Here is a 27,437-nt window from a genome sequence, read left to right on the forward strand (position 1 = left end):
CACCATGCAACATCACCTTTATATATTCTTTGTTTATTTACTCTACCAACTAACTTCTTAATGAGCTGGTTATCTGGTATCTCTGTGTGGTCAGACAGCCTCCCTCCCCATTTCACCCCTTCTATTTAAAATTCTCCGTTTCAGATTTTGCAGAGAAAATAGAGGCTATCAGATGTAAATTCCCTCAGCATCACACTTCTCATCAATCCAAACCCACGTGGACTTTCTTCCTAAGTCAGAAGGAGAAGAGGCACCCCTCCTCTGTGGGCAGATGCATCCAGTAGACTCTGGAATCCATCTTTGCCTCTGTCCTCAGGGATCTTTCTCCATCAATTATCCTTGCATCTGTATCAGAGCCTCCGGTTTCCACTAGCTCCTTTCCCTTAGCACATAAACAGGTTTAATCATCTCTCACTTGGGTCAATTGTTTGGGAAGTAAATGCTAATGCTAAGTAAAGGCAGAATTTGGAAGTTGTAGTAATGGGAGAGCTGAGAGTCAAAGAAGATTTGTGTTTTATCATGGTCTATGATTCCATTTGCCCCAGGATCTCCAGGGCATTTCATTTCTTAAAATGTTGATGTTAGAAAGGAAATCATATAACAAAAAGTACATTAATTCAATGTTTAGACTAAGATTGTATATGTTCAATTCAGAAACGTTTGTTTCCACTTAAGCCTAGCTTTGCCACTTGAAAAAAGACTGTTCAGTACAATTGAATATTTCACTACAGTGATGGATAACCCAGGAGGGGAATATTTCATAGAAAAATCAGAGCAAATTTGAAATCAAGTGCTTTAACTAGAGACTAACATTTTTTTGTACTTTCTAATTTGTTGCGCGATCACATTAAAGATTTAGAAAGACTGCCCATAACTGTGAAATCTATAAAATTATATTGTTCAAAAAATTATATTGTCTATTTTAACACAATTATTTCATGAAAATCAAAGGATAGCTATAGAGAAAATAAATATAAAATTTTTCTTCACAGTTAGGAAACTACTTCTACTTTTGCTAAACTCTAAAAATAAAAGCAGTTTTAAAGATGTAACATTAACTTTGAATTGTGATTACGTGTTTTGTGGATTTTTCATAACTATATTGCAAGGATATATTCTCAGCTACCAAAAATGTGCATATAGTTCTTTGATCTCACTGGCAGGAAAAATGGTAGCAAGCCAAGGATAGTGTCATCTATTACTAGCAGGGAAGTGGGAATAGATTGAAGTTGGATATAAGGCACAGACATACATTCAAGTAAGTACAGACATCACACACACCCTGAATAGTTATTTTGCTGATCAAGATTTTGCTTATCTGTGTGTTTTGAGTATCCTTAGATTAATAATCCCTGTATATAGCTGTGACATTGTGATCCAAAAGCTTCACTACCCAAAAATTGATTTTGAAGTTGAGAGTATATTGCTACCAGTTGATTAAAATGTTTACATTTGACTAGTTTTGTGGCTTCTAAAACAAATATAAATGAATGAAGTAAGGGAAAATGCCACATAACCAATCACTAACTAATCTAACCGTCTTAAATTTATCTATATTTTCAGCCTGCTCAAAAGTCATTATGAATGACTCAGATGAACAAGGTCATGAGTTTACTACTCTCTAGTCAAACTAGTGCTTTTATTATCCTTAAAATTAAAGCCAATTGTTCTAGTGTTTTAAGATTTCTAAAATAATTCCATTATTATTTTCCCTAAGACTCAAGTTTGGATCAATATTTTTCCAAACTAAACAGTTAACTTTTTATTCCATTTTTATTAATCAATAAATTTTCCTTTTTAGATATTTTCTTGGTGGGCACCTTTATGTTTGCATGTACTTTGTAGAGACTCAATTTATATGGGAATAATCTGGCTTTTTTATTTTTCAAAATAATTTCTGTGTATATGTCTCAAGATTAAAAACTATACACTATATGGAATCTCAACATATTAAACTACATTTCTTTTACTCCAGAAGTGTTAAACTATAATTTAAACCTTACACTTATTTCAGTACAGGTTCTAGGTGATGTACTCAAAAGATAAAAATTAAATGAGCCATTGAAAAACTCTGAGTGTGGAGTGATAACATCACTCATCTGCAGACAGATTTTTTTTTAAAGATTTATTTATTTATTTATGATAGACATAGAGAGAGAGAGAGAGAAGCAGAGACACAGGAGGAGGGAGAAGCAGGCTCCATGCTGGGAGCCCGACGCGGGACTCGATCCCAGGACTCCAGGATCACGCCCTGGGCCAAAGACAGGCGCTAAACCACTGAGCCACCCAGGGATCCCCTGCAGACAGATTTTTATTTATTTTTTATTTTTTTATTTTTTTATTTATTTATGATAGTCACAGAGAGAGAGAGAGAGAGAGAGAGAGAGAGAGGCAGAGACATAGGCAGAGGGAGAAGCAGGCTCCATGTACCAGGAGCCCGACGTGGGATTAGATCCCGGGTCTCCAGGATCACGCCCTGGGCCAAAGGCAGGCGCTAAACCGCTGCGCCACCCAGGGATCCCTGCAGACAGATTTTTAAATCAAAGTTTTGGTGAACTTTTGGAAGAGACCATGAAGAGCTATGCAATGTTGTTAAAATTTAAAACAAGAAAGAAATTAGCACACTTGATTTTCTTTCCTGTTTACCTTCACCACTGCTAGATTCCATTTTTAAATATTGTAAAATATGTGGACTATGGTGAGCAAGTAAGTCAAAGAAATATGGTAGTCGGGGTTCTTGGGTGGCTCAGCTGGTTAAGCATCTACCTTCTCAGGTCATGATCCCAGGGTCCTGAGATGGAGCTCCGCATTGCATAGGCTCCCTGCTCAGTGAGGACCCTGCTGCTCCCTCTCCCTCTGCTGCTCCCCCTACTTGTGCTTGCTCTCTCCTCTCTCTGTCAAATATATACATAAAATATTTTTAAAAAGAACAAGAAATATGATAGTCCTCATTTGGTGACTGCCTTCACCAAAAAGTGTGTTACTCATGGCCTGAGGGTGATCCTTTATTCCTCTTGCTCCAATTCTATCAGCTAATTACTCAATAATCTCTCCAGCATGCTCTCTTTGTCACCTACATCACTATGCCCTTGTTCAAACCCTCTTCTCTCCCACCTAGCTGATGGGCATCCCCCTGAGGGTGCTCTGTCTTTAGTCTCCTCCCCCCTCTCTGCACAGTGCTGTCTGAGTGAGCTTTCAAGAAGGCTAATGTGCTCATACCTTTCCTCTACTGAAAAATCCTTCAATGGCTTTCCATAGCTTTTGAGAAAAATGGGAGCTTTTGTAATAGTTGTAGTTCACCACATGAGCCACGCTTTCACATTCTGCCCCTCGTACCTTTGGCTTTCTTATTCCTGCAACTTCTCTTTGGTCCTCTCTCCTCTACCCATTCTATCACTCAGAGCTCAATGTGGGCTTATGTCCCCTTCTTTTAATTCTCTAAAGCACCCCTATGACAGCACTTCTTTCATAGAATTTACCAACAGTACTATAATTGTCTGGTTACTTCTTTCTTCATACTAAATGTCTTTTGTCATGCACAGTAGCTGGCATATGGTAATTGTTCAGTGAATTCTTTTGTATTCATTCATTAATTCATCCACTTCATAGTTTTCTAGGACCCATTGAGTGTCAGGCAACATTCTTGGTGTTGAGGAAACCGCAATGAACAAAATAAACAAAAATGCATGCCCTCCTAGACTTCATATTCTAATGAATGGAGAAAGTAAACAAATGAGTAAAACAAAAAGTATGTCAGGTGGTAAGTGCTACAGCAAATGGGAATAAGGATTGGAAGAAGTAGATGGGGTAGTATTTTAAAGTGGGAGTGGTCAGGAGGTCAGTGAAGGCCTCAGTGATAAAGTGGCTCTTGGACAGAGCTCTGAAATATCAGTCAGAGGCATGCATATAGAAGGGAGAAGAATGTTCCAGGCAAGGGAACAGCAAGTACAAAGGCAAGAGTTGGGTACATATTAGTGTGTTTAAAAAACATCAAAGAGGCTATAGGTAGGTAGTTGAGGTGGGGATATGGTTAGGGAAGGGAGATGGTATTTGTGTGGACTTACAGATTTTTGTAAGCACAACAGTATTTACTTTGAGGATGATAAAAATTATAGGAATAAATAAATACATATAAATAAATCAAGGTTGTTCTTGTATTACATACAACACTGTCTCAAGATGGGAATGAGAAGATTTTTCACCCTTGTGTTTACTTGAGTCGTTCTAACACTACTGGAATATTCTAATAGCCTCTAGAATACCTCTAAGTGCGAAAATAAGTGCAGGAATTCAGTTCATGGCTTCTATATTAAAACAGCCAAGCAAAAATCATCTTAGTTACACAGTCTCATTAATATGGAAAGTGTTGTGCGTGTAGATGTAGGTCCAAGGTCTCTAATGCACTTCAGAAAGCCATTATGTAAACCATAGCTAGAAGTATCAACCCAAATTAATCTTCAAAGCACACAGTTAAGAAATGGATGCTTCTACAACCATTATGCATTAGCTGCACTTTCCAGTTTGTAAAAATTTTTTAAAAAGCATTTTTAATTAAAAAGTTCTTTTCAATTAAAGAAAAAAGCTTGAAAGATCATGGAATGGAAATAGAATGGAAAAAAATTAATGAATTCTTCTGACACCACCAATGTTAGTACAAATTTGATTGAGGTATTAATTACTTAAACAGGATACAGAGTTTCTAAATGATGTGCTTTACATTGCCTCTTGGGAGGTGTTTTAAGGCAAGTTCTGGTTGCCTGCTATTAGGAAATGATGTTCTGTGTGAGCAGGGGGCGGACACAGTTCCTGTTCTGTCCCTGATGGCTAACAGTAAAATTTGAAGCTCTGAAAGCTGTTGGTCATTTCTGGATACAAGAATATACAACCAGCTTCTGTAATAAAAAACACAGGGAACAAAAAAGAGGTGGTCCATCTGTGAAGGGGAGGATAAAAGCTCAAAACTATTAAGCCATTTAAAATTTGCTCCCTTTTTAAGTTAAGAATATTTCCATGGTTTAATAAAAGTTAGGCAAAATGAAGAAAATATGTAAAAGCCTGGTTCTGTAGGGAAGAATGATAACACATATAATCTAACTTCTGGAGTCATAAAATATTAGTATCAGAATTTCTTAGGGACATGGTGTAACAGACTTTAGTTGTAACTTTTTCAAAGATATTAACCCGGTCAAATGCATGGTAAGATCAGAAAATACATTAACTTGGTTTATAAACAGAGGAAATTTGAAATAAATAATGAAAATTTGCCTTACTTAAGAAGAATTCATTTAAGATATACTTATATAAAATTCCATATTCTACTTGGATGTTTAATGAGGGAAGGTCAAGAAACATAAACTCTAGCCACTATTATATGTATGTCTGGAGTATAATTCAAGTAATGTTTTACAAGATTCAGATTTCATAGCTTAAGTGTGTGGAAATGCCAAACTAGGCACTATTGGGAAATGTTTAGAATATAAGAGAGTGTGCTGAAATGTTTTCAGGGTAAAAGTCAATGATTTAGTTGAACTGGGTAGGAAGGAATACAGCATAAACAAGAATGAGCAGGATAGTGCTGAGATGGGAGAGCCTCATATCTTGTTTTGAGTCTTTCATGGACTCTGTCTTCAGTCACATTTAATCATTTATATTTTCCCAAGCAGTCTCCTATTAGTTTTCACGTGAAGTTCTTAATAATTCTTTGAGGCTCAGAAGTCATAACTCACTTCCTTTGTGAGCCTTCTCCAATGCACACAGACAGAACTGGGTTTTATCCTCTGTGTTTCTTTAGCACATTTTAGCTGGTTATGTTTTAATATATTCACTTATTTATAAAATCTACTTGACTAGGTAGCAAGTTCGTTAGGCCACATATATTTTACATCCTCCGTACCTAGTTAGTGCCTAGCAAATAAATATTGACTAAATTGAAGCAACGAATTAATGAATATAAAATTATTAAATTCTATCTACTGGGTTTCCTCCATAATTTACTAATTAAACCATCATACATCTGTTATTGGAAAGGGTTCCTAGTTTTGAGACAGTGATTCCTCTTTAAGTGTCTAGGAGTTTTGTGTCAATAATATCACTTTATAATTTCTTTATTTGAAGTAGTTCTCTTTTTTCTTAGATTTTATGTATGTATGTATGTATGTATGTATATATTTATGAGAGACAGGGAGAGAAAGAGAAAGATAGCATGGGGGATGGGGTAGTGAGAGAAGGAGAGGGACAAGCAGACTCCGTGCCAAGCATGGAGCCTGATCTGGGGCTTGATCCACGCTGAGATCCTGACCTGGGTGGAAACCAAGAGTTGGATGCTTAACCTCCTGAGCCACCCAGGCACCCCTGAAGTAGTTCTTCTAAAACAGGTCTACTTTAGAGACTATTAGTAAGATGTCATATCATGGTATTATTAACAAATATTTGACAAGGAATAAAGTTTTAAATGCAGTAATTTTTTAAATTTATTTTTTATATTTTTGAGTAATTTTTTTTAAAAAAAGAAAAAATTCTTTCTGACTTCTGTATCTCAAGTGGTAAGTTTTTGGAGGAAAAAAAAGGATGAGTCATCCATTGCTATTTCTCAAGATTATGAAGCTGTGACCTCTGTAAGAAAGGTCTTTTAAAGCTCAGGAAATTAAAGAAGTAATCCATTTTTTCACTACTTATCAAAATCAGGACCCAAGACTAAATATGGAGTATTAACTGCCCCCTCAGATTAAAGACAAGTCTAGGTATTTGAGAATCTATGTTCTGATTAGGTCCCAAAACAGAGACTCTATCACCTCTCACCAGATATCCAGAGCTGAAATTAGCTCATTCCATTCCTTCTAAATATTTAATAAATTGTTTCTTGTTGCTGAACTCAAAATGGAAATGACCCGGAAAGAAAGAAAAATTAACAGGCTTCCTCTGCCCTCTGTGATTAAGCACACTTCCCTAGCGTACCATAAAGGAAACAAATTTATGGTTCACAAAGGCCTATCACTGTACACTACACTCAGTAAAAAATATTTCTATTGAGTAAAGGATAAGTGCTTTTCCTATTTTAAATCAACAATGCTGAGAAACACTAGCTGCTACAATTTAAATAACCCATGATCAGCAGAAGAAGGACATAAATTTAGGATTATAATATATACTCATCTACTATTCAGGTCTACTTTCCACCTATACCAGCACTGTCCATCAGAACTTTCTAGAATGTTGGAAGTGGTCTATTTTGCTCTATCCAGTATGGTAGCCACTAACCACAAGTGGCCATGGAACATTGGAAGTATGGCTAGCACAATTGTTAGGAATTGGATTTAAACTTTATTTAATTTTAATTAATTTTAATTTAAATAGCCACATGTGGCTAGTGGCTATTACATTAGACTAGATTTTGTAAAACAAATAAAACTTCAATCAGGTGAACTGAATTCCACCTAGTTCTGCCACTGATTGCTTTGTGACCTTGGTCATTTAACTGCTCTGATGTTGTTTCTTTATTTGTGAAGTGATAAACTAGATGATTTCTAAGATTTCTTCTAAATCTTTAACACTCTGCTTTAAAAATAGCCACATATTGTGGCTAGAAATTGATACAATTACTTTTCCATTATCCTCGTGAAAAATCAGCCTCTTAATTACACCACTCATATACTCCAAATAATCTATAATACACAAATGAATTTACGAAAATGCAGGAGACCAAACAGTTTTGTAGTAATTCTATTGGATTTATCCTGCCTCTTCCCACTCTTGGTGTGCAATGACATCTATTAGAAGAAAAACATAAAGCTGATTCCTTTGTATTAATATCTGATTTATTGATTCATTGATTTGTATAATTCAGTCATTCTATAATTCAGTCATTCTGTTTATGCAAAATAAGTACCAAGCACAATTATTGTATGATATGGTAAATGCTGTGGAGGAAAGAAGATAGCTTCTAACTTAGGTTAGTGTGAAGGGGAATGAGTATGTGAGTGTGCGTGAAGTTTTCTCAAAGAAGGTGGACAAAGCAGAAGTCTATTTTTTAAAGAGTCCATTCAGACAAATAGACTGTTCTGCCCTTAGCCCTGGGCCAGAAGGCTCTTGTGTTAGGGCTATGCCTACTCTAAAGCACGGGCTGCACTTCTCGTGTATAGCCGACCCCTTGACCGCAGACTCTGCTTTGGGCAATAAGGACCCTGGAATTCTCTGCCCCAATGACTGGAGCTCACTTCAGGAACTCTGAGTTGCCTCTACCTCAGGTCTATTTTTCCAAAAGTGAACCACACCACTGGTATGCACAACAATGAACTGGTAGAGGAAGTAAAGAGGTGGGTATTTTGAGGCCCGTGGACGTACTTTGATCTTTGAACATTCCAGAATGTCTACAGGTGAGAGCTCCAGTCTCATAAAGTTGAAGGATGAGATAGGTGTGGGAGGGAAGGGGAGCAGGCCAGGGCTAGGGGCTGGGACTGGGTTATATATAGCTCTCTGCTTGCCGCCACACTCTGGCTTAGATCTCCAAGGAGCACAATTTTGCATTTGCACTTTCCAAGTCACTATGAGGACTTACCTGTGAAGGTCATAAGACAGAACATATCTTATTTGCCAATTTATTAGTTTGGTTTATGCCTTTTAAATATTTCAACACATTGTCTAATATGATATAGCTTACTAGACTTAATTGGAACCAGGGTAAGATAGTTAAAAATAGAGCTGATGTACATCCTAGAGATTGTTAAGAACAACAAAATGAAATAAAGAATACAGACAGTAATCTATTCAGCCTTGTAGACTGTCTTTTCATACTTCTGTTACTTGATTGTGTTCTTTAACCACTACTGAAAATGCTCCCTTAAAAGCTGACTTTTTGTTTCTGAGACACTGAGCCAACTTTTAAGAAATGTTAAACAGCACGCTCTACTACCACAACAAGGTGACTTTTCAACACTTCTGTAGACATCCACACACCTGAGAATCCAAAGTGAGTTCCTCAGTCAGGCAACTGGACAGGGCAGTGGGACAGCACCAGGAGAAGAAGGCATTATTTGTCTACTTTCTCTTGGTCCATTTGGAAAACCAAACATTACAGGCTCTGGACAAAAGCACCAAGGAGATGGGAAGGACTCTGCTGTTGTGGCATTCACTTGTACTTCATGGACAATCAATTAAGTGAGGATAATAAAGCATTAGAATGGTTGCTAAGGCATCCCAGCAGGCAATGTGGACAACTTTAGTAAATGCAGTTTTATTGAACAAGATTCAATTGTTAATATCTAGTATAATAGCTAAATATCCTAGGATGATTTTGGCCATTTTTGTTATTTGTGATTTGAAGGTTTGGGGTTTTGCTTTCTCTGCCAGGATTAAAATCACAAAGAGAAGCCTGCTGTTTTTTCCCATGTCTGCCATCCTGCTGATCAAGACAGTTGGCAGAGCAAAGTACAATTAAGTAAAATGATGAGTTTTAGATGTGGGATAGCAATGCATTATAACTAAATACATTTAAAGTAGACCTTCACATATTGGTTATTTCAATTTTATTTTAAATGAAGCGGAAGCAATGATTGATGCTTATGTTATTAGCTAACATTAAATGCATTATATTCACTTGACCTTAATGTAATAAATGTGTTTGCAGGCAAAATTAAAATAAATTGAAAATATCTATAACCTGTTCAGACATAAGTACAAATTTTACTTTAAGGAACAGTAACAGCAGAATTTTTTCTGAGTTTTGAAAAAAAATCTCTGAGACCACTAGGGCCTGGTGAATGATATTTCAAGTACTCTTATAACTCAGAAAGAGATAAATGGATATGCTATGGAGTTTGCACATATTCAGGAGGAGAGTGAGGGATGAAGGGATTCAGAGTAGAGAGAGTGATTTGGTCTACAAAGCCTTAGATGTAAACACTTTGGGCCAAGAAATAATTTCTAGGAAACTGGGATGAGTTGGCATATGAATAGATATTTATAAAACATCTATCTTTTATGCTTTTGAGAGCTTCTATTACATTTGCCAAAGAAGGAAATAGTAAGAATATCAAAAGAAAAGCTAACTTCAAAAATACTATTCCAACAACTATTTAAACCTCTGAAGAACTTGAAAAATAAAGATCAGTTGCGCTAGGGTTCAGAATGTTAACGCTTTCAATTGTGGTCAGTCCTTACTTTGATTCTTGGGTCTAGTTTTATGACAGAGCGTCTCTCTTCTTATTTAAATGGAGTCCAATTTATTTTAGCTCAAGATTCTGTCTTTTAAAATCTCATCCTGAACTTCTCAGAAAACCCAAAGGTCATGTTTACAGAATAGATGCACAGCAGGATTAAATAAATGTGGAACTGCTTGAGCTGCAGGTCTTCTTTTTTATTCTATCAGAGATGCTGTTAATCTTCAGATGATTATTTTTGCAATATAAAATATATACCCCGGATTATGAAAACTAATTCCCCACCTGACACACTCATAAACAGTTTTGTAAGAGCTAATTTTAGAGCATTCCCAGCTTTTTCATTTCATCATAAGAGACATTTTACACTTTAAAAAATTCTCCAGTGCCTCTCAAAACCCTCTTATAAGCAAACACTCCCCCGCAATACACAGCAATAAATGCAACGAGTTTTGCATACTGTGGAAAAGAGAAGAGCCATGCTTTTTATTAGCTTTTCTTGCTTTAACTAGAGGATGATAAGAGGATTGTCATGAAAAATTGATAATGTAAGATGATAAGGCCAAAAAATAAAAAATAAAAAAGAGAGAGACAACAGCAAATTGGACCAAAGAAATAAATTGCACTATCAATCACAGTATTTGATAGATTGAAATTTAACTGAGAGCCATAATCACACTGTTCTTGGCCCTTACATTTCACAAAGTGGCCTTTCTGTATGCTAAGTTATGTCAGCAGGGATTCATCTTAACAGTAATACTTCTTGTTTATGGAACTCTCTGTAGTTCATAAAACATTTTCATATTATTACTATTTCACTTGCTTCACACTATAACCCAGTGAGATAGATGAATTAGGAATTACTGCCTATATGTTATAGCTTAGTAAAAAAGATCAGACTATAGTCATATTCCTAAGCAGTTTTGTGGTCAGAACTACTGATGCAATGTACTTTTCTCCCCACCAGACTTCGACTCAAAACACACATAAGCACAAGAGTGCATGTGCACACACACACACACACACACACACACGTAATATTTAAAAGAAAAAAAATTTCCAAAGAAGTTTTCCTCCTATGAAAACTGCTATTATTTTTCGAGAATCCTCTTCTTACTTTGAAATGGTTTAAAATACATAGGTGATATTTAAGTTAACAAATATAACTAGTGTTTTTGAAAATGATAGTTTTTTAAATCATAGAAATATTTTACTTTAAGCAAATATAAGATATAAAAATTCAGTTTGCTGGGAAGAGGAATTAGAGGATTATATTGCTTTACAAAAAAGACTCTGAATGGGATTGCTTTAAATAGCAAAATTCCCCAGAACATTTAAGATATGTTGATTTATGAAAATCTGATTCATACAGAACTTTACAGGAATACATCTGTTATATAAATCCGTGTTCACCTGTAATTTACTCTAGGGGGAACAACTGAGTGATAATAATAATAACACACTCATATACTTCTTCGTTATATATTTTAAAGTGCTTTCCCCTAATTTATTGCATTTATCTTTGGCAACCTTATAAGGGAGGCAGAGAGGGTGTTATTATCCTTTCTTTACAGATGAGAAATTGAGAGGTTAAGTGACTTGCCCAGGGTCAGACAGACTATTCATTCATTTACTGCCATTTGAGTGATGTAGTTTTAACGGGTTAGTCAAGGAAGTAAGGTTCTTCCTCATAATTTTTTTAAGCAGCTGTGAAGGCTATTAAAACAGAGGTGGATGATCTCACAAATATAATGTTGAACGAAAGAAGCCAGACACAAAAGTTTACATACTGTATGATTCTATTAATATAAAATGCAAATGCAGGCAGAATTAATCTGTGGTGGCAGAAGTCAGAATGGTGGTGAACTTAGGGAAGAGGCAGATGGTGACTGGAGGGGAAAGGGGGGTTTCTGGGATATGCTAATATTTTACTTCTTGCTCCAGTTTGTGGTTCCATAGTTATGCTCACTGTGAAAAGTCATTAAGATGTATACTTGTGATTTGTTTACTTTTCTTTACATATATTATGGAGGTTTTCTTTTAAAAAAGAGTTTTATATCTTTAAAAACAATACAGCACTTTAGAAGATCATTACATTACACATATCCTTTGAATGTTTGTGATTTCAATTAACTTTCTTAGCTGCATTCTAGAAAAGATCATATGAACTAAATCAGAAGAGTTTAAAGATAAGTAAAAGTTTATACACACACAAAACATCCAGGATCATCTTCACCTGAAAAGTTGCTATATGAAATGAGAAATCAAAGCAAACTAAGATAATCACATAATTCATTTAGGACCAGTGAAACATTTATATTTAATGACATTAAGTTAGGAATTGTAGAGACATGACATTAGATTGTGATTCACGTGGTATATTCTAGAGTATATGCATGAATTTAAGGAAGATAAGATTTTAATTCCCTAAAAATCCACTTTATTTTAAAATTTGGTTTACTAGGATTCTGCATTGGGCATCAAGGTAGAAAGCCAATGTCAATGATAAAAATCTGAGGAGAATGCACATACCTGGGGGCAAACATGGGCTCCTATGAATACCAAATAGCTTTCAATGTAAGAATGTTTGGGAGAACTGTTTTGATCATCATCTAGGACAGAAATTACAGCTGCACTCAGTTGCTTAATGCAGTTTCAAAATTTATATTGTAGTTTCCTAAGAATCCTTCACTCCATGTGACCCTGTTACCCTGAGAACTAATGCTGTACCCCAAATTACCACTGATGACATGTGTTTTATTTAATTTTCACATACTATCTTTTTTGTTGTTTTTCTTTCATTTTATTTTCTTTTAAAAGAATCCATTATAGTGCCCGCACCTTCAAGTCATCTGAATCAAGTCTCTTTCTTGATATCATAGGTTGGGAACAAAGAATTTCCAAGTGGTTGGGGGGAATCAGACTCCATTTCAGGGTGCTTTCCTTTCACCAGTGATGTTTCAAAGCCAACTCCACCAAGGCTAGGACTATGGCTTGGTGAGTTTCTCCCCAGGAGAGCTGTTGAAAGACATCCTGTTCAGGGAGTAGCCTTTAACCTTCAACCCATTCACACATTTGTTTTAATTCCTGACCAACTGCTGTATTCCTGTGTGTTAGTTGCACTAGGACCTAGCTAATTAATTTTTAAAAATAAATGTTAGACCCTAAACACCTGTAAGCTGCGTGCTGCAAATTGTGTATAAGGTACATAATCAAACTTATTGTGATCACTGCACCCAGGACAAGTGTAAAACTTAGCTGTCCTCTGGAATCTAGGTTATTAGAATGTCAGCCCGTGTTCCCCAATATTATTCATGTCATAAAATAGGTCAGAAATGTGGCTCCAGAGATAGGAAGGAAGAGACAAGAAGAGGCAGTTGAAGGAATTCTACTCTTCAAGGCTCAGCAAGCTGCCCCAACTTCTCTCTCACTGGCAAAGGATAAACAAATAATGAGGAATGGGACATGCATGTCTACGGGCAAGTTCATGTGGAAACATTTCATGATCTTTTTTAATGACAGGGACCAAGAAGGCACAACTGTTTCCTTCTGGATGGACCCATTCAACAACAAAAACTTCTTGGATCCCTGTGGAATGCTCACTATATTAATTCACAATTAGTCACATTCCTTTGAATGTGATTTTTGAAAACTTTGAAAACTCATTCCTTTGAAACTCATTCCTATTAAGCTAATATGCATATCTCTGAATTTAGCATTTGAATAAAGCAAATTCTATCTTTTGACCTTCCTCATTTCTCCCAACTAAAATCTCCCACTTTTTCCACTGGGTTAGTTCTGTGGATGTGTTGTCCTGTGACCTTTATCATATAATAGGCCACATTCCTTTTTCACTTTTACTGATTTACACTCTTTTTGTTAAAGGTCATACGATGATACATTTGTTATGCATAATCTGGACCACAGTTTTGAATAATTTGGACTTCCATTATTTTTAGTTTAGGAAAAGAAATTGAGATACTTGCCATCAAGCCTTGTTCTCCTGGTTTCCCTGGTTCACCCTTAAAAAAGAATAGTGATAGTTTTTATTAATGCTATAAACATTAAAAAGCAATTTCAACCTTTCTTTTTTCTTTTTCATAATACCCACTGGGGTGCATGAATGTTAAATATACTTTTCAGGCTAAGTAGAGAAATGCAAACATAATGCAATGAAAAGAGAGCCAAGTTCTTTCTTCAAATTCACTTTATAAACATTTTAGGATTTAATAAAATGAGTCTAGATTATAGCAGAGACTTAAGAATTATGCCAAGAATGTGTTCTAAATAAAACTAGTAGGAGTGATTATATCGTAAGTCATTGAATGGTTCTAGAAATTATTTTTTTTTGTTCTAGAAAATTTAATTGTTATTTCAGTAACATCTCATTTATTATGTTCTGTTTATGATGACATAAAGATGATAACCTGGGCCTCCTTATGAGAACTCAGAACTTCCATATACAGGACAGAGAGACAACTACTCTTAGTACAGAAATTAAATAATAAAACGAGCAAAGATTGATTTTGAATTTTGGTTTTCCAGGATTAATGAGGGCAGAAGTAACATGTTTAAAATTAACAGTATACATTAAAATACACAGAATTCTGTGCTATATCATACCACTGTCATAGTTTTCTAACACCCAGATTCATACAAAATTCCTTATAATGTTGTCATATTATTATATTGTTAGTCATTGGCAACAGACATTTTTTGGAAAAACCATTCTTGTAATGTCGATATCTATAGAAATTGTTGGACTTTAAAAATAAGTATTTCTGTTTGTTATAAAACATTTTTCTAGTGCTTACAATGGTATATAAAAATTAACTTCAGGACTATAAATCTGGTTCAATTTCTCTGTGGAATTAAAAAAAAAAACCTGTTCATACTTTTTGTGTAAAAATCTCTATTTTTTACTCTGATGACTAAGCTATATTTATTTAAAGGATGACATACTTTTAAATTATTTACAGGTTGTCATCATACCTTACTTTTATCTAATTTCTTGAAAATAATCTATACCTTGAATTTTCTGTAGAGTATACCCAATGAGCGGACTGATTTTGTACCATCAGAATGGTTTTAACTGTTCTTCTTAGTTGAGGAAATATTCATTATATCTTTCTTGGCAACCAGCAATTATTTGGGGAGCTTTAAATATCCCTAAAGGTGTGCTGTCTCTATCCTTTGGGATATCATCCCAAGAAAAAGTGAAACCTTCGAAGACAGTTTCAAGATGAAACCACTACCTTTGATGGTTCAGTGAAAGCCTTCCTAAGCGACCAACAAATCATAGGTTGAGAGTCAATCTCTCATTTCATATGACAAATTAACAGCCATTTTCAAGAAAGGGAAATGGAGTTTACAAGAAAGTTGTCTCAGGAAAGTCAGAAAACAGTACCCTATAGTCTTACAAAGAGAATGACTCTGAAAAATATAATGGATATAAAATATACGTAAATATATGGATATATGAATGAAATATATCAAAACTTTGATTATTTTTTAATTTTTTATTCTTTAATTTAAAAAACATTCTACTTTGTTGGATATTTTCATTATTTTGTGCTATGAAAACACTCATGAAAATAAGTCAAAGCAATAGATAAATAAATTAATTCATCAGTAAATTGGAATTTCAAGTCCTAGGACCACAGTATAAAAGTAAATTTAGTGTCTTATACTTCTGTATTATGGACATTTAATCCATCTTAGTAACTAAGTACTGAGATCTAAGTATTGAGATTGTTTTTAAATCATTTCTATTAACAAGCTTCACATATAAAGGACAAATGATACTCAAACCATACTGTTTTATTAGCAATTTTTTTTCTTTTTTTGGTCAATTTATTTATAAGGGAGTAAACTTTAAAAAGATTAACCTCTTTCATTTTCCATTAAGTCATGTGGAACTTTATTGTCTCTGCCATTGATACTTTGGAGAATGTTACCAATCTCTCACCTAGCTATTCTCCCATTTAAGCCAAAGACATTGATGTACTCCTGTTGCCTTCTCCAAGTCTCTCTTTGGGTTCATGTGGGTTCCCCATGGATTAAGCCGTAAAGCAGAATTATGTGGGCAGTGCCCTCTCTGCTTGGGGACTATCACCCCACTTTCTGAAACCTCTTAACCCTATGGCCCCTCCTTACCACACTCCATCCCAGTTCTCAGCCCTTAAAAGCCCCTAAAAGGATCAGACCCAACATGTAACTCACAGGCACTCCTGGCATTCCACGGGGGCCATCTTTCCCTGTGTCCCCTGGAGGCCCTCTTGGGCCAGGGGGGCCTGGAGGTCCTGGAGGCCCAGCCTGTCCTTGGTCACCCTAGAATGAAGAAAGGAAAAGACCAACAATGACCATGAAAAATAAAGACCCAGGTCTTCTTTTCAACACTTTAAATTTGTATTATCTAATCCACATTTACACTTATGAAAAGAACCAGAACAATCAGAAACATGAAGCCTGTAGGCAATTTGCCTGCCAGCAGGGAGCAAATAAATATTCATGCTGGGTGAGCTGAGTAGATGCTATTAAAATCAAAGCGGCTCAGGAACCAGCACTCTCAGCTCTTGGAAATAGTTGTAAGTTATCATGATATTCAGAGCTGGTGTAAAACTTTTGTATAACTTGATTCATGACAATGCTGCATCAGTTACAGCGACCTTGTTTCATAAAATGGCTGCATCTGTAGTTGGACAAATGTGTTTACTTTTTCATAACCTATAAAATTAAACATACAAGCTCTTGTCAAACTGTATAATAATTTATAAATTACCAAAACCAGAGAGCTTAGAAACTGGGTCTATTACTGGATATAATTTCAGCTGCCTTTCTTTTTTTAATTAAGAAAAACTTAGGCATTCTATACCTTTTTACTTTGGTACTTCCATATCCATTTTCAAGCAAATGCAGCTCCCTAGACATCTTTTTGCTCTAGGATATTTCCAAATAAATACCCCCACCCATGAGAGACAAATGGTAAAGCAACAGTAAATGGAGTAATACTGAATGTTAAGAAGAAATCAGACTTGAGCAAGAATAAGCACTACCTTAATGAGGCGGCGTTTAATGAGCTGCTGATCAGCAGAGAGAAACCCATGATTGATTTTAGGAAACACCATCTGATCAGTCAGGTGAGGTCAAAGGTTGAAGTTCAGAGGTGAGAGAATTGGAGAATAGACATCAGAAGGCCCCAAGAAAGAAATAAAGATATACACATTAGACTTATAATGATCATTAAACAAAATGGAACTGGTGTTTGTGTCTGACATCAGACTGTCTGGCTCTTCTTGAAAGAAAGATAATCCTAAAACGGGATGGCCAGGCCAGATTTTTAGTTAGAGAGGAAACTTTTTTGTATCCCATCCTTTTGATGTGGGTGTTAGGCCTCTTTAATATTGTCTATTAAAGAAGCAGGAAAGCTCCCATCACCTGCATCCTGCACATTGAGCAGAAAGTCTAGAGACAAAGCACCAGTTCAATTTCTGTCAGACTTGTCAACCAGCATAACGTGGCATGAACGTGACTTCCATTTTACAAACACCCCAAGTCCAGAATACTGAGGATTATTTAATTGACCAAAAAATGTCACAGTTTTGGCTTGCATTCAAATTAAACCATAGAGATATGGCACAGTCCTAGATAGCCATGCTGCCTCTCTTCATTATCCTTGCTCGACTTCAACATCCTTCTCTCTTATATGTTCAAGATTCTCCTTCTCAATAGATATTTGACCTCGTTGATGTAGGTGAGGTCCCAAGGATCCAATAACTCAATGCATATGGTGAATGGGAACAACTGGACTTGGCAAGCCAATTTAGCTGTTCTTGCTCACTCTTATGCTGATTGCGGGCTCTGACTGAGTAGCATGGGTGCCAACCACAAACCTTGACGGTGAGGATCTGATTACTGTGCAGAGCAGCAACTGTGGGGAAGCCTGGCAGACCCTAAGGACGTGGGACAGCACCAAAACAACACGACACAAAACGTCACACAGACATTCCACTGATGGACAAACAGAACAAGAATGTATCTAATGCCACCCTGTCCTCACTCTAAGTCTTGACTTGTTTGACATACTGTACGGGAAATCAGACACACTATAATCTCCCTCCAATGATAGTCTGTTTACAACTCAGGACAGACACGTATTACATTTTTTTTGGACAACAGTGAACAGAATTTTGCAGTCTGATCATAAATATTCCTCAGAATAAATGCACTCTGCCTCACAGAAGATAGTCTTACCACCCACATATCAAAATTTCTCTCTCCAATCATAAGAAGATTCTCAGGTCTTTTCTGTTTCAGGAATTCCTGCAGAGGTGGTGGATGGAAATCTGTCTCTTATAACATGCGTATTTTATGTCAGAGGGATTTATGGTCACACTCTGCAGTAATCACTTCTGTCACATAATTTTTCCAAAAGAACTTGACAGTTCACACAACCCCTTGAAGCAGAGAAGTGGTTTTGAATTCCTTAACCAGGGAAAACAGGGGAAAGATGTTTTAGAGGCTGGTACTTCACTAACTTGTACTAACTCATGTTAATAAGCATAATGCTTATTGGGTAGATCTGAGAGAGAACTTGCACTTTTTCAACAACACGAGATATTGGAGCCTTTTATTCCAATCTTTTTTCACACAGAACATGTTTATCATACAAATAAAATAAATAGCAACCACAGCTTACATGGCCTCAGGTGTTTACAAGCTTCCTAGACTTTCCCTCCTCATTGCCCTTCCCCTCTTCCACCCAAATCTATTCTGAGAATATTTTTAGTAAAGGTCAGTAAGTTTCTAGTTTTTCAATTTTATTAATCATGGCATATTTTTCTCCCTCTTATTTCCTCCTTATTTGGGATTTATTTTTCTTTTTAAGAGAACCAATAAAATTATGTTTTGGTATGAAGAGATCTCTTTAGCCCTAATGCTTTTGATTTGCATTCTTTAGGCCTGGGACTTTTCAGGAAGCAAAGTAGAGGAAATCTTATCTGTTTTGCCATATCCTTTCTGATAAGGCTATTTAGTGTCTAGGTAATTTTGAGGTGACTTGTATCCTCTTTTTCTTCTAAGTAAAAGTCCTTGAAACATAGACGCTACCCAAATTCAGAAATTCTACAAGTTGGAAAACAGATGTGTACAATTTGCTTTTGTTTTACTATGGAATATGAGTTTAAAATGTTATTAGATGGTAATGTGCCAGCATCTTCCCATCTGTGACTCATTAGCCCTATATTACACAGTCAGAATTTTATATATAAATCTCATATTTATGTAACAAAGAACAAAAACAGATACAAACAAGAAGTCTACGAGGGATCAGGATCTTGACTAGTGGCGATAAATCATAATGTCACTTTGAACAGGATTATCTAACAAAAATAATTTAAAATTAAAAGCTTTTTAACAGCACACATGGTAGGCCTTACAAATGTTTTGAAATTTGAATATATAAATAACTCACTTCTTGTACTCATATCTGAGCATGACCAGCTTGTTGTTTGATCATATTTTCTAAATGCTCACAAAAAGCATTAGTTTTATAACTTCTTAGTTCGGTTTCCAGTGTTAACGAGATCTAAAGAGGGAAGTGAATAGGTAATTCTCTCTTCAGACAGATCCTTTTTATCAAACAGAAAATCTCTATTTGAGGAAGCTGATTTTATATTCTTCAATCATCTTAACTGCAGAAAATGCTACCAATTAGGTGCTTAGAGCTACATTTTAAAGATTTTATTAGTGAGCTAGGCAAAAGGACTTCAGAAGCTTATATGTAGCAGAGTACAAAGAGACATGTGGAAGAATTCTCTTAAATTCTAGCAAAAAGCCCATGGCCTGGGGTGCAATATCATAAGACCATAAGACCATGTGCTTTTCAAACCGGGATAATGCTTAAAGGGTACATGCCATTGTTGAGGGGTGGTGGTGGTGGATAGGGTTACTTTAGGCAGTAATAAATATGGCATATCTTCCTTAGGATTCAAGTTTGATTAATGTTAAATAATTTTAAATATTTTTATGTACAAACATTGTCATATTATGGGGTAGAATGCAAAATTTACACAAATTTTTAAAAATTTTACTGTTTGATGGTGGTAGAGAACCTCATCTCACAGGGGATACCTCTAGATTATAGGTAGATACTGAATTGACCTTCTCCTTCCCACAAAAAGTCTTTGAAGAACTAGTTTGAAAAGTACTGGTGCTGAATACTTATCTATAAGTCATGGCTTTACGTGGCCATAACAGTTAGGCTTCCTGGGCTGTTCACACAGAGTATACTTTTTTGTTAACTATGCCATTTTTTTTCCCACGGTATCATTAGTCATAGTCCTTTCTAAATAAATGGAACGGACATATTTCACTTGGTTTTGCATCTTGGAAAACTTGCCTGGTACACAGATGGTTCAACTGGGTATGGGAAAAAAAATGTGACTCCAGGAAAACATGGAGAAAAAGTCCAGGAATAAGCTGAATTGCTGAAATAATGTGTTCAATACTCACTACCAAATATTTAGAATTCTTAAGAAATTGGATGTATGAGAGTGTAAAACTACCTTACACAACCCATTTCCTCTTCAGAGCCTACTCAGACTACTTCACAAATCTTCCGAACATTCACTGAAGTAGGTTACCATCTTCTACCAGTGTTTTGATATCATTATAGGAGGAGCTCTATGTCCCTTCATTACCTTCTAGAAACAGAGGCAAGCCTACCCCAAAGAAATGATGAAAAAATAAATATTTCATAAAATATGCTTCTAACTACTTAGAAGCCATAAATTCAAGATGCTATTATTTATTGTATACTCAGTAATGCTGTTACATGATTACATTATAGTGAGAAAACTTCGTGTTTTGTCAAAAGCATTCTATAAGGCAATGTTAGAGCCAGGAATTTAATACACAACTTCTAATTCCAGACTTTGTCATCATACAGTTTATGTGTTTATAATTTCTTTCTACTTTTACAGTTTGAATATTGGAAATATCAACAATATATAAAAAGTATTTGTTGAGTGCCTTCTGTGCAGCATTCACTGTGCTAGGTATGGGGATTGAATGGTGAGCCTGACCACAAGCTCACAGGGGTCAACGTCTACTGGAGAAATAGGAAAAAATAAGCACGCAGTAATCACATGGAGAAATGACTATTTTGATGAAGGAGACGAGCTACAAAGTAAATAAAAGTATACCTAATGGTAGGTTCAAGGAACCCTGGAAGACTTCCCAAGCCATGTGAATGAGGGAATGGGGTTTTGTATAGCAAGAGGAAAAATAAAGACAGAGACCCCATCTACTTAAAATAGTCTAGTTGAGGACTGTGCCCAAGAACTAGAGAGGGACAAATCTATAGTTTCAAGTAATATTAAGAAGGCAAGATTCACAAGACTTGTAGTCTGGCTGAAAACGTAAGGGAGAAGGAGGGGAAGTGAGCGGTCCGAGCGATGGAGGATGGTAGAGGAAACACTAGAAAAGAATGGGTTTTCTGGAGCAGTTAGGTATGGATGATGATTTCAGTTAGGGATCTGTTGAATTTGAGGTGTCCATGAAGAACCAAGGCATGGCTGTTAGATATGCATATAAGAAGTCAATAGATAGGTGGGAATCACAAGTCTTAGAACCTCCTGAAGTCATGTAAGGAGACTAGAGAGAGCAGATATATAAGACAACTCTTGGAAAGACTTCCATTTAAGGGATGAGTAGAGGAAGAAGCAATTACAAAGAGAAATAGTAAAATGTGTTTGTAGAAGCAGGAGGAATGCTAACTCACCTCATAAAAATTCTTTTTTTTTTTTTCATAAAAATCCTATACAGGCAAATGACTCATTAATGAAAACTGCATTATTAATTGTACTGTATAAATAAATGCACATGAACTGAAGTCCTCTACTCACCGTTGCACTGACAGGTAATCTAGGCGTTAAAAATGGCCAATGCCACCAACAGTGGATGCTCACTGATATGCACAGGGGAGTGTATCTGAGGTTGTAGAGGTACGGAGGAAAAAATTAAACTATATTTTAAACATAAAGGTGGACCAGGAGCCTTCCAATCGTATTGGAAGAAAAAATATGTTATGCTGAGAAATGAAAATCCCTGAGTTTCTCCATAATGTAAATAGTATCATGATTCTTCTAGCCCCAAATATATCATGCACTATAACATTACCATTACAGTGGGTATGTGCACAGCATAAATAAAGATGAATATTCCAAGAAGTCGATAAAATGATTTCTAGCTAAGAGAGACCAGATGGGGAAATATTGTAATAGGATGCAAAAATATTTAGGTAAAAGAATAACTTTAGCTTAACAGCAGGAATCCTTAGGAAACAAACTGGGAAAGAAAAGAAATTAAGAGAAAGGAATTTGCTGCTAAATCATTTCATAATGCAGTAGATGGTATAATTTGTCTGAATAGAAAAATCAACTACATGAAGCTGAATGCCAACAGAACCCTTTGAATAACCAAATACCATGAACTTATGAAAATCCGAATTTACAACCAATGGAAAAAGATTGGCTTATGGAAATATTAATTATGGGAAGAACTAGCTTCCGAAGTTGAATATAATACTGGATCAAAACGTTATTTTTCTTTTTTATAGATACCCTAAGTTCCATTCTATTGGGTTCTATCATAAATGTTAATCCTACTCACTCCAGGAATTATACGTATATTTTAACATATAAATGATACATCTGAATTTGAAGATTATTTAGAAGAGAGTGAGAACAATACAATCTATACATTGACAAAAGTCATTAAATACTATAGCTACTAAAATGCTAAGTAAAGACACACTGCGAAAGATCTGTGAATAAGAAGAAAGATGGCAGATACACTTCAACACTGGCAAGTGTAAAGTACAAGAAAAATTTCCTAAACTACACATACTGAAAAAGATTCTATTTGTTATGTATGATCTCATAAGAGATTCCAGGTGTTGTAGTGTTTGCTAAAGATATACAGCTATGAAAGGCCAACAGAAGATGAGAGCCCATGAAAAGAGGTAAGATTCTTAAAGAAGCATTGTCCTGCTCTGAGGCAACCATAGAAATGTAGACATGGGATACAGGGAAGAAAAATAAAATGGCCTTGCAGTCTAGGAGACTGCACAAAAATAAAATTGTCATTTCTATTTATATAAATTTAGCTATCATCGAATTGGAACAATACTCCTGAAGCGAATATCAAGAGAACAGTCCCATCTTAGAGGTTCCTCATAATAAAGATAATAAATAATGATGATGATGGTAATGACAATGGTCAGTATTCACGTGATACATACTATGTGCCAGGTATTATTCTAACAGCTTTACAAACGTTAACTCTTGTAATCCTCACAACAACCCTTTGACAGATGAAGAATTTGAGGCATGAAGCGGTTAAGGGTTTTGCCCATCTAACTGTAAGTAGAAGAAAGAAGATTCACACCCTGACCACCTGCTCCAGAGTCTATGCTCTTAGTTATTACACTTTCCTTAAATCCTTCATAGTTTCTGAATTTCTTTACCATTTATTCATTCATTTATCAAGAAGTTAATAGCATCCTACTAGGAACAAGGCAATATTTGGACATTGAGATTAGAAAGCCTTATCCCAGGCTTCATGGAACTTAAGAGGATAACCAAGAAAAGCAGATGTTAAACAAGCAGTTACAAATGTGACTGGGATTTCTTTTGAGATACATACACTCCTTTTCTCTCCCTTCACATATAGTGTGTCACTGCTGTGTCTATGGGGCATAGGAAAATTTCTGCTCCTTCTGTGCCATGCTTAATACAGCGGAATCTTTCCCAAGGTTGCCCATGGTCTCTTGCATCTAGATGTGTCACATGTCACATGGCCGTTTTTCCATGTTTTTCTGCAAGATATTGTTGCTTCCTGGAAATGCTGCTGGGAAGCAGGTCTCTGCAGCAGCAACACACTATATGTGAAACCCCATGCAGGTCAGTCAAGCCATGTTGCCTTCTCAGCAGCAAACTGTGTAGACTGATGACTGAAGACCAGGTGCCCTTCAATTTCTACCCCAAATCTTTTGATACTACAAGAACTCAGAAGTGTGAGTCAGTCCAAAAGGAGGAGGAAAGTATGGAAATCCCAAGGAAAGTGATGTTTGTTTGTTTTTTGTTTTGTCAGCTCAGAAGAAGGGAGGATTTAGCTTCAGAAATCAAGTCAGATTCAGATTCAGAAATCAAATTAGATTCAGAAATCCAATTGTTATGGAAAATTAAGTCATATTGCTTACTCACCAGAGTTTTTGGATTGAAAATCATACCCCAAAAGCGAATGTGATGACTGCTAACAGAACAAAAAGTAGGAGAGTGCACAGGAAGGGACCTAACCCAGGTCAGTTGGTCAGGCAGGACTGTCCCCAAGGAAGTGGTATTTAAGGTGAAACCTGCAGAACAGAATTGGCCATGCAGACCCTCAGTGCCTGGTCACTCTCAAAGGGTACTGATACTTTTCCTTCCTGATAGTATCATCAAGGTGAATATTAAAACTAAAGAGAAAATATATCTTTCTTTTCCAAAGAGATACTGAATATATACTTGGAATACAAAGATTGGATTGGGTCCTGTTTTAGGTACTCCCTTGAGATCTAGGCGCTGTTCTCCATGTGGGAAAGGTTAGGATAAGGGCAGTGGCAATGGCTGAGGGGGTGTAGGATTCTTGTGGGAGGTCCGATTGATGAGAATGAGAGTGAGGTTAACTAAAATAATCATTCCTTCATATAATAAATGTCTCTTAAGTACATTCTGCATGCCAATTACTGTGAGAAAAAAAAAGCTGTGGGGTTTAAATCTAGTGGGGAGGGCAAGTTATCACAAGAGTATCATTCTATATGGAAAATATTCCACATTAGTGCTGTAATTAAAGGGGCAGGCAGTAGGCTATTTAAACACATTCTGATTGGGAAATGGAATAAGGCTCCTAAAAAGATGGGATTTGAGCCACAGGAGGAAGGATGGTTAGGATAAAGGTATTTGAGGTGGAGTGTGCACCTGGTTTGAGAAGAAGGTATTCCAGTCTGATATACAGTGAACAAAGATGTGGAAAGTGGGGATTGCTGGTAAGTTGAGTTTGGTTGGGGTGAAGCACGTATTTTTTAGGGAAGAGCCTGGAGAAGTTGACAAGGTATTCAAAGAAGGTCTTCAAAGAAGCTCAAAGGGGAAAGTAAGGGAAGCCACAGAAATATTTACAAAACAAAGGTGCCGTTCCATATGTAGGTTTGAGGAAGACAACCCTGGCAAAATTAAGAACAGATTAAAAATCAAAATTTAGTTCATGATCCCTTATCGGCAATCTCAAAATTCAAAGTCTCTGAAAGTAACATTCCTTCCTTAGGTTTTCTAAGTTTGCAGCAATCTCGTTTGGTGTCAAAAACTTATTTGAACAGATGTGAGGCTATTTATGATCACTAATAATTCTTCTTAGGGTGAACATGCATGTGTTTCACTGCAAAAATGGATGGTTTGATTATAGGGTGCCTCAGGCCTCTGTAAGGGTGTCAAACAATATGCAATGTATGAGTAATATTAACTTTCTAATGCCTAATAACTAAATTCTGAAACTCATTTGACTCTGAGCATTTTGAGAAAGGATTGTGAGCTCATTCCAAAGTTGATGACAAAGATTCCCTTAACATAATAAAGATTATAGAAAGAGTAGTAAAATTTAAAAAGTTAAGGCAATGAATTCATTTTTGAACAAGAAAATTTGTTAATATAATCTAGTCTGACAAATCTAGAATTATATATGGCAATCTGAATTATATATTATAATTTAAACCAACTTATAGTAATTAAAGATATATTTACTTTTATGATTTTAATTTTATATATTAATCAGAACTATCCCAATTTATTGCTATCTAGCATATAGCTTTTAATTTATTGCTTTAAAAATAAATAAGCACATTATAATTAGCATGTTTGCAAGTAATTAAAAAAAAAAGATCCATGAAAATGTTGCTCTTTCAGTAAATTAAAAAAAGAAAACCTCCAGAAGTCTTGTTCAGAACATCATTTGGTTACCAAACACTGCATAATGATTTGCTTAACAACCTCCACTTAAAAAATATAATGTAAAAGTAAGTTTACATTCCACCCCATCTGAATTTCATGCAATTTGCATTTGAAATACAAGTTCTTAATTATGGAGCCCAAACTAATAAACTTTTAATTCTCAAGGAATCTTCCCACTAGGATGTACAGCATCATGATAGTGTGCAATACAATATTTTGCATTTATGCTTCTGTGAAAACCAAGGGTGCTTGTAGCTGAGGGTGCCAGGTCAAGGACACAACTCAACTTGAATATTACTCTATCCATTTTCTGAAAGGAAACAGTCTACATTGGGGAGAGAGGGCACAGCATATATCAGGAAAGGATAGTATAAAGAAAACAGAGGATTCATTAGCAGACAGGGCACCTTATACTGAAGGGAAAATAATCATTTGACCAGTAGCCTGTGAGAAAAATTCAACTTTTTTTTTGCAATCTTCATTTTGGGAGAAAAATCAGAAGCCTCCTGTTGTTCCCTAAAAACCTGAATGGCTGGCTTAATGGTATTTGCCAAACTTCCTTTGTGTGATACTAGATTGAGTTGACTCTAAAACTCTTTTGGCATGCTCTCTGGATGGTAGCCTTTTTTCTTCCCTCCACAAAAGAGGTAGATTGCTGGAAGCCAACCTATAAAAGCTGATGAGAGTCCCACAGGGCTCAGCTATAATGGGTGGAGAGTTACCCTTGTATTTCCTACTCCACCTCTGAAGGTCACCATCTCCCATAAATAAATTTGAGCCCACAGCAAATGTCTGATAGCCCTCTGGGATAATGGAGCTCTTCAATATGACCCCCCAAAAGATAACCGAGTACTTAGGCAAGTTCATCAGAGAGTAATGTTACTTGAAGTAGAACTACTCTAGATACCTTCTTAACTGATCCTGTTCTCTAATGTCCCCCTTGAGCCTACACCCTAAATTTTTAGTATTTTCCCAAAGGCAGTTTAATTATATAAAACCGGACTGTGGCTTGAAAGTATCCCTGAAATTTGCAGGTTTCTATACCGAACTAAAATATTGATTGTAATTTAGAACATTTTTGAATGTCCTATAGTTATCTTTATATTTGATGTCACTTGTGCCTATGGAGTAAACTCAAATGACTATAAGGACCAGGCGATGACATAGATAAAAGAACAGGTTTATGACGGAAAGAAGTGGGCAGATTTAGCTGAACAGGAGACAACCCAGGCTAAAAGGA

At 35.9% G+C, this 27,437-nt stretch overlaps 1 protein-coding gene across 1 annotated transcript in view; it reads right to left on the bottom strand.

The window, feature by feature from the left end:
• The window catches only part of COL25A1 (collagen type XXV alpha 1 chain), a 445,201-nt gene that overhangs the window by 108,485 nt on the left and 309,279 nt on the right, over positions 1-27,437 (bottom strand). Inside the window, exons 8-10 of the mRNA XM_035709664.2 lie at positions 18,047-18,106; positions 16,377-16,484; positions 14,141-14,176 (exon numbers count right to left, since the gene is read on the bottom strand). Coding sequence (XP_035565557.1) covers positions 14,141-14,176; positions 16,377-16,484; positions 18,047-18,106 — 204 coding nt within the window. The remainder of the gene's footprint in view (positions 1-14,140; positions 14,177-16,376; positions 16,485-18,046; positions 18,107-27,437) is intronic.

Source organism: Canis lupus, chromosome 32 (genome assembly GCF_003254725.2).
Source record: "Canis lupus dingo isolate Sandy chromosome 32, ASM325472v2, whole genome shotgun sequence".
Lineage (NCBI taxonomy): Eukaryota > Metazoa > Chordata > Mammalia > Carnivora > Canidae > Canis > Canis lupus.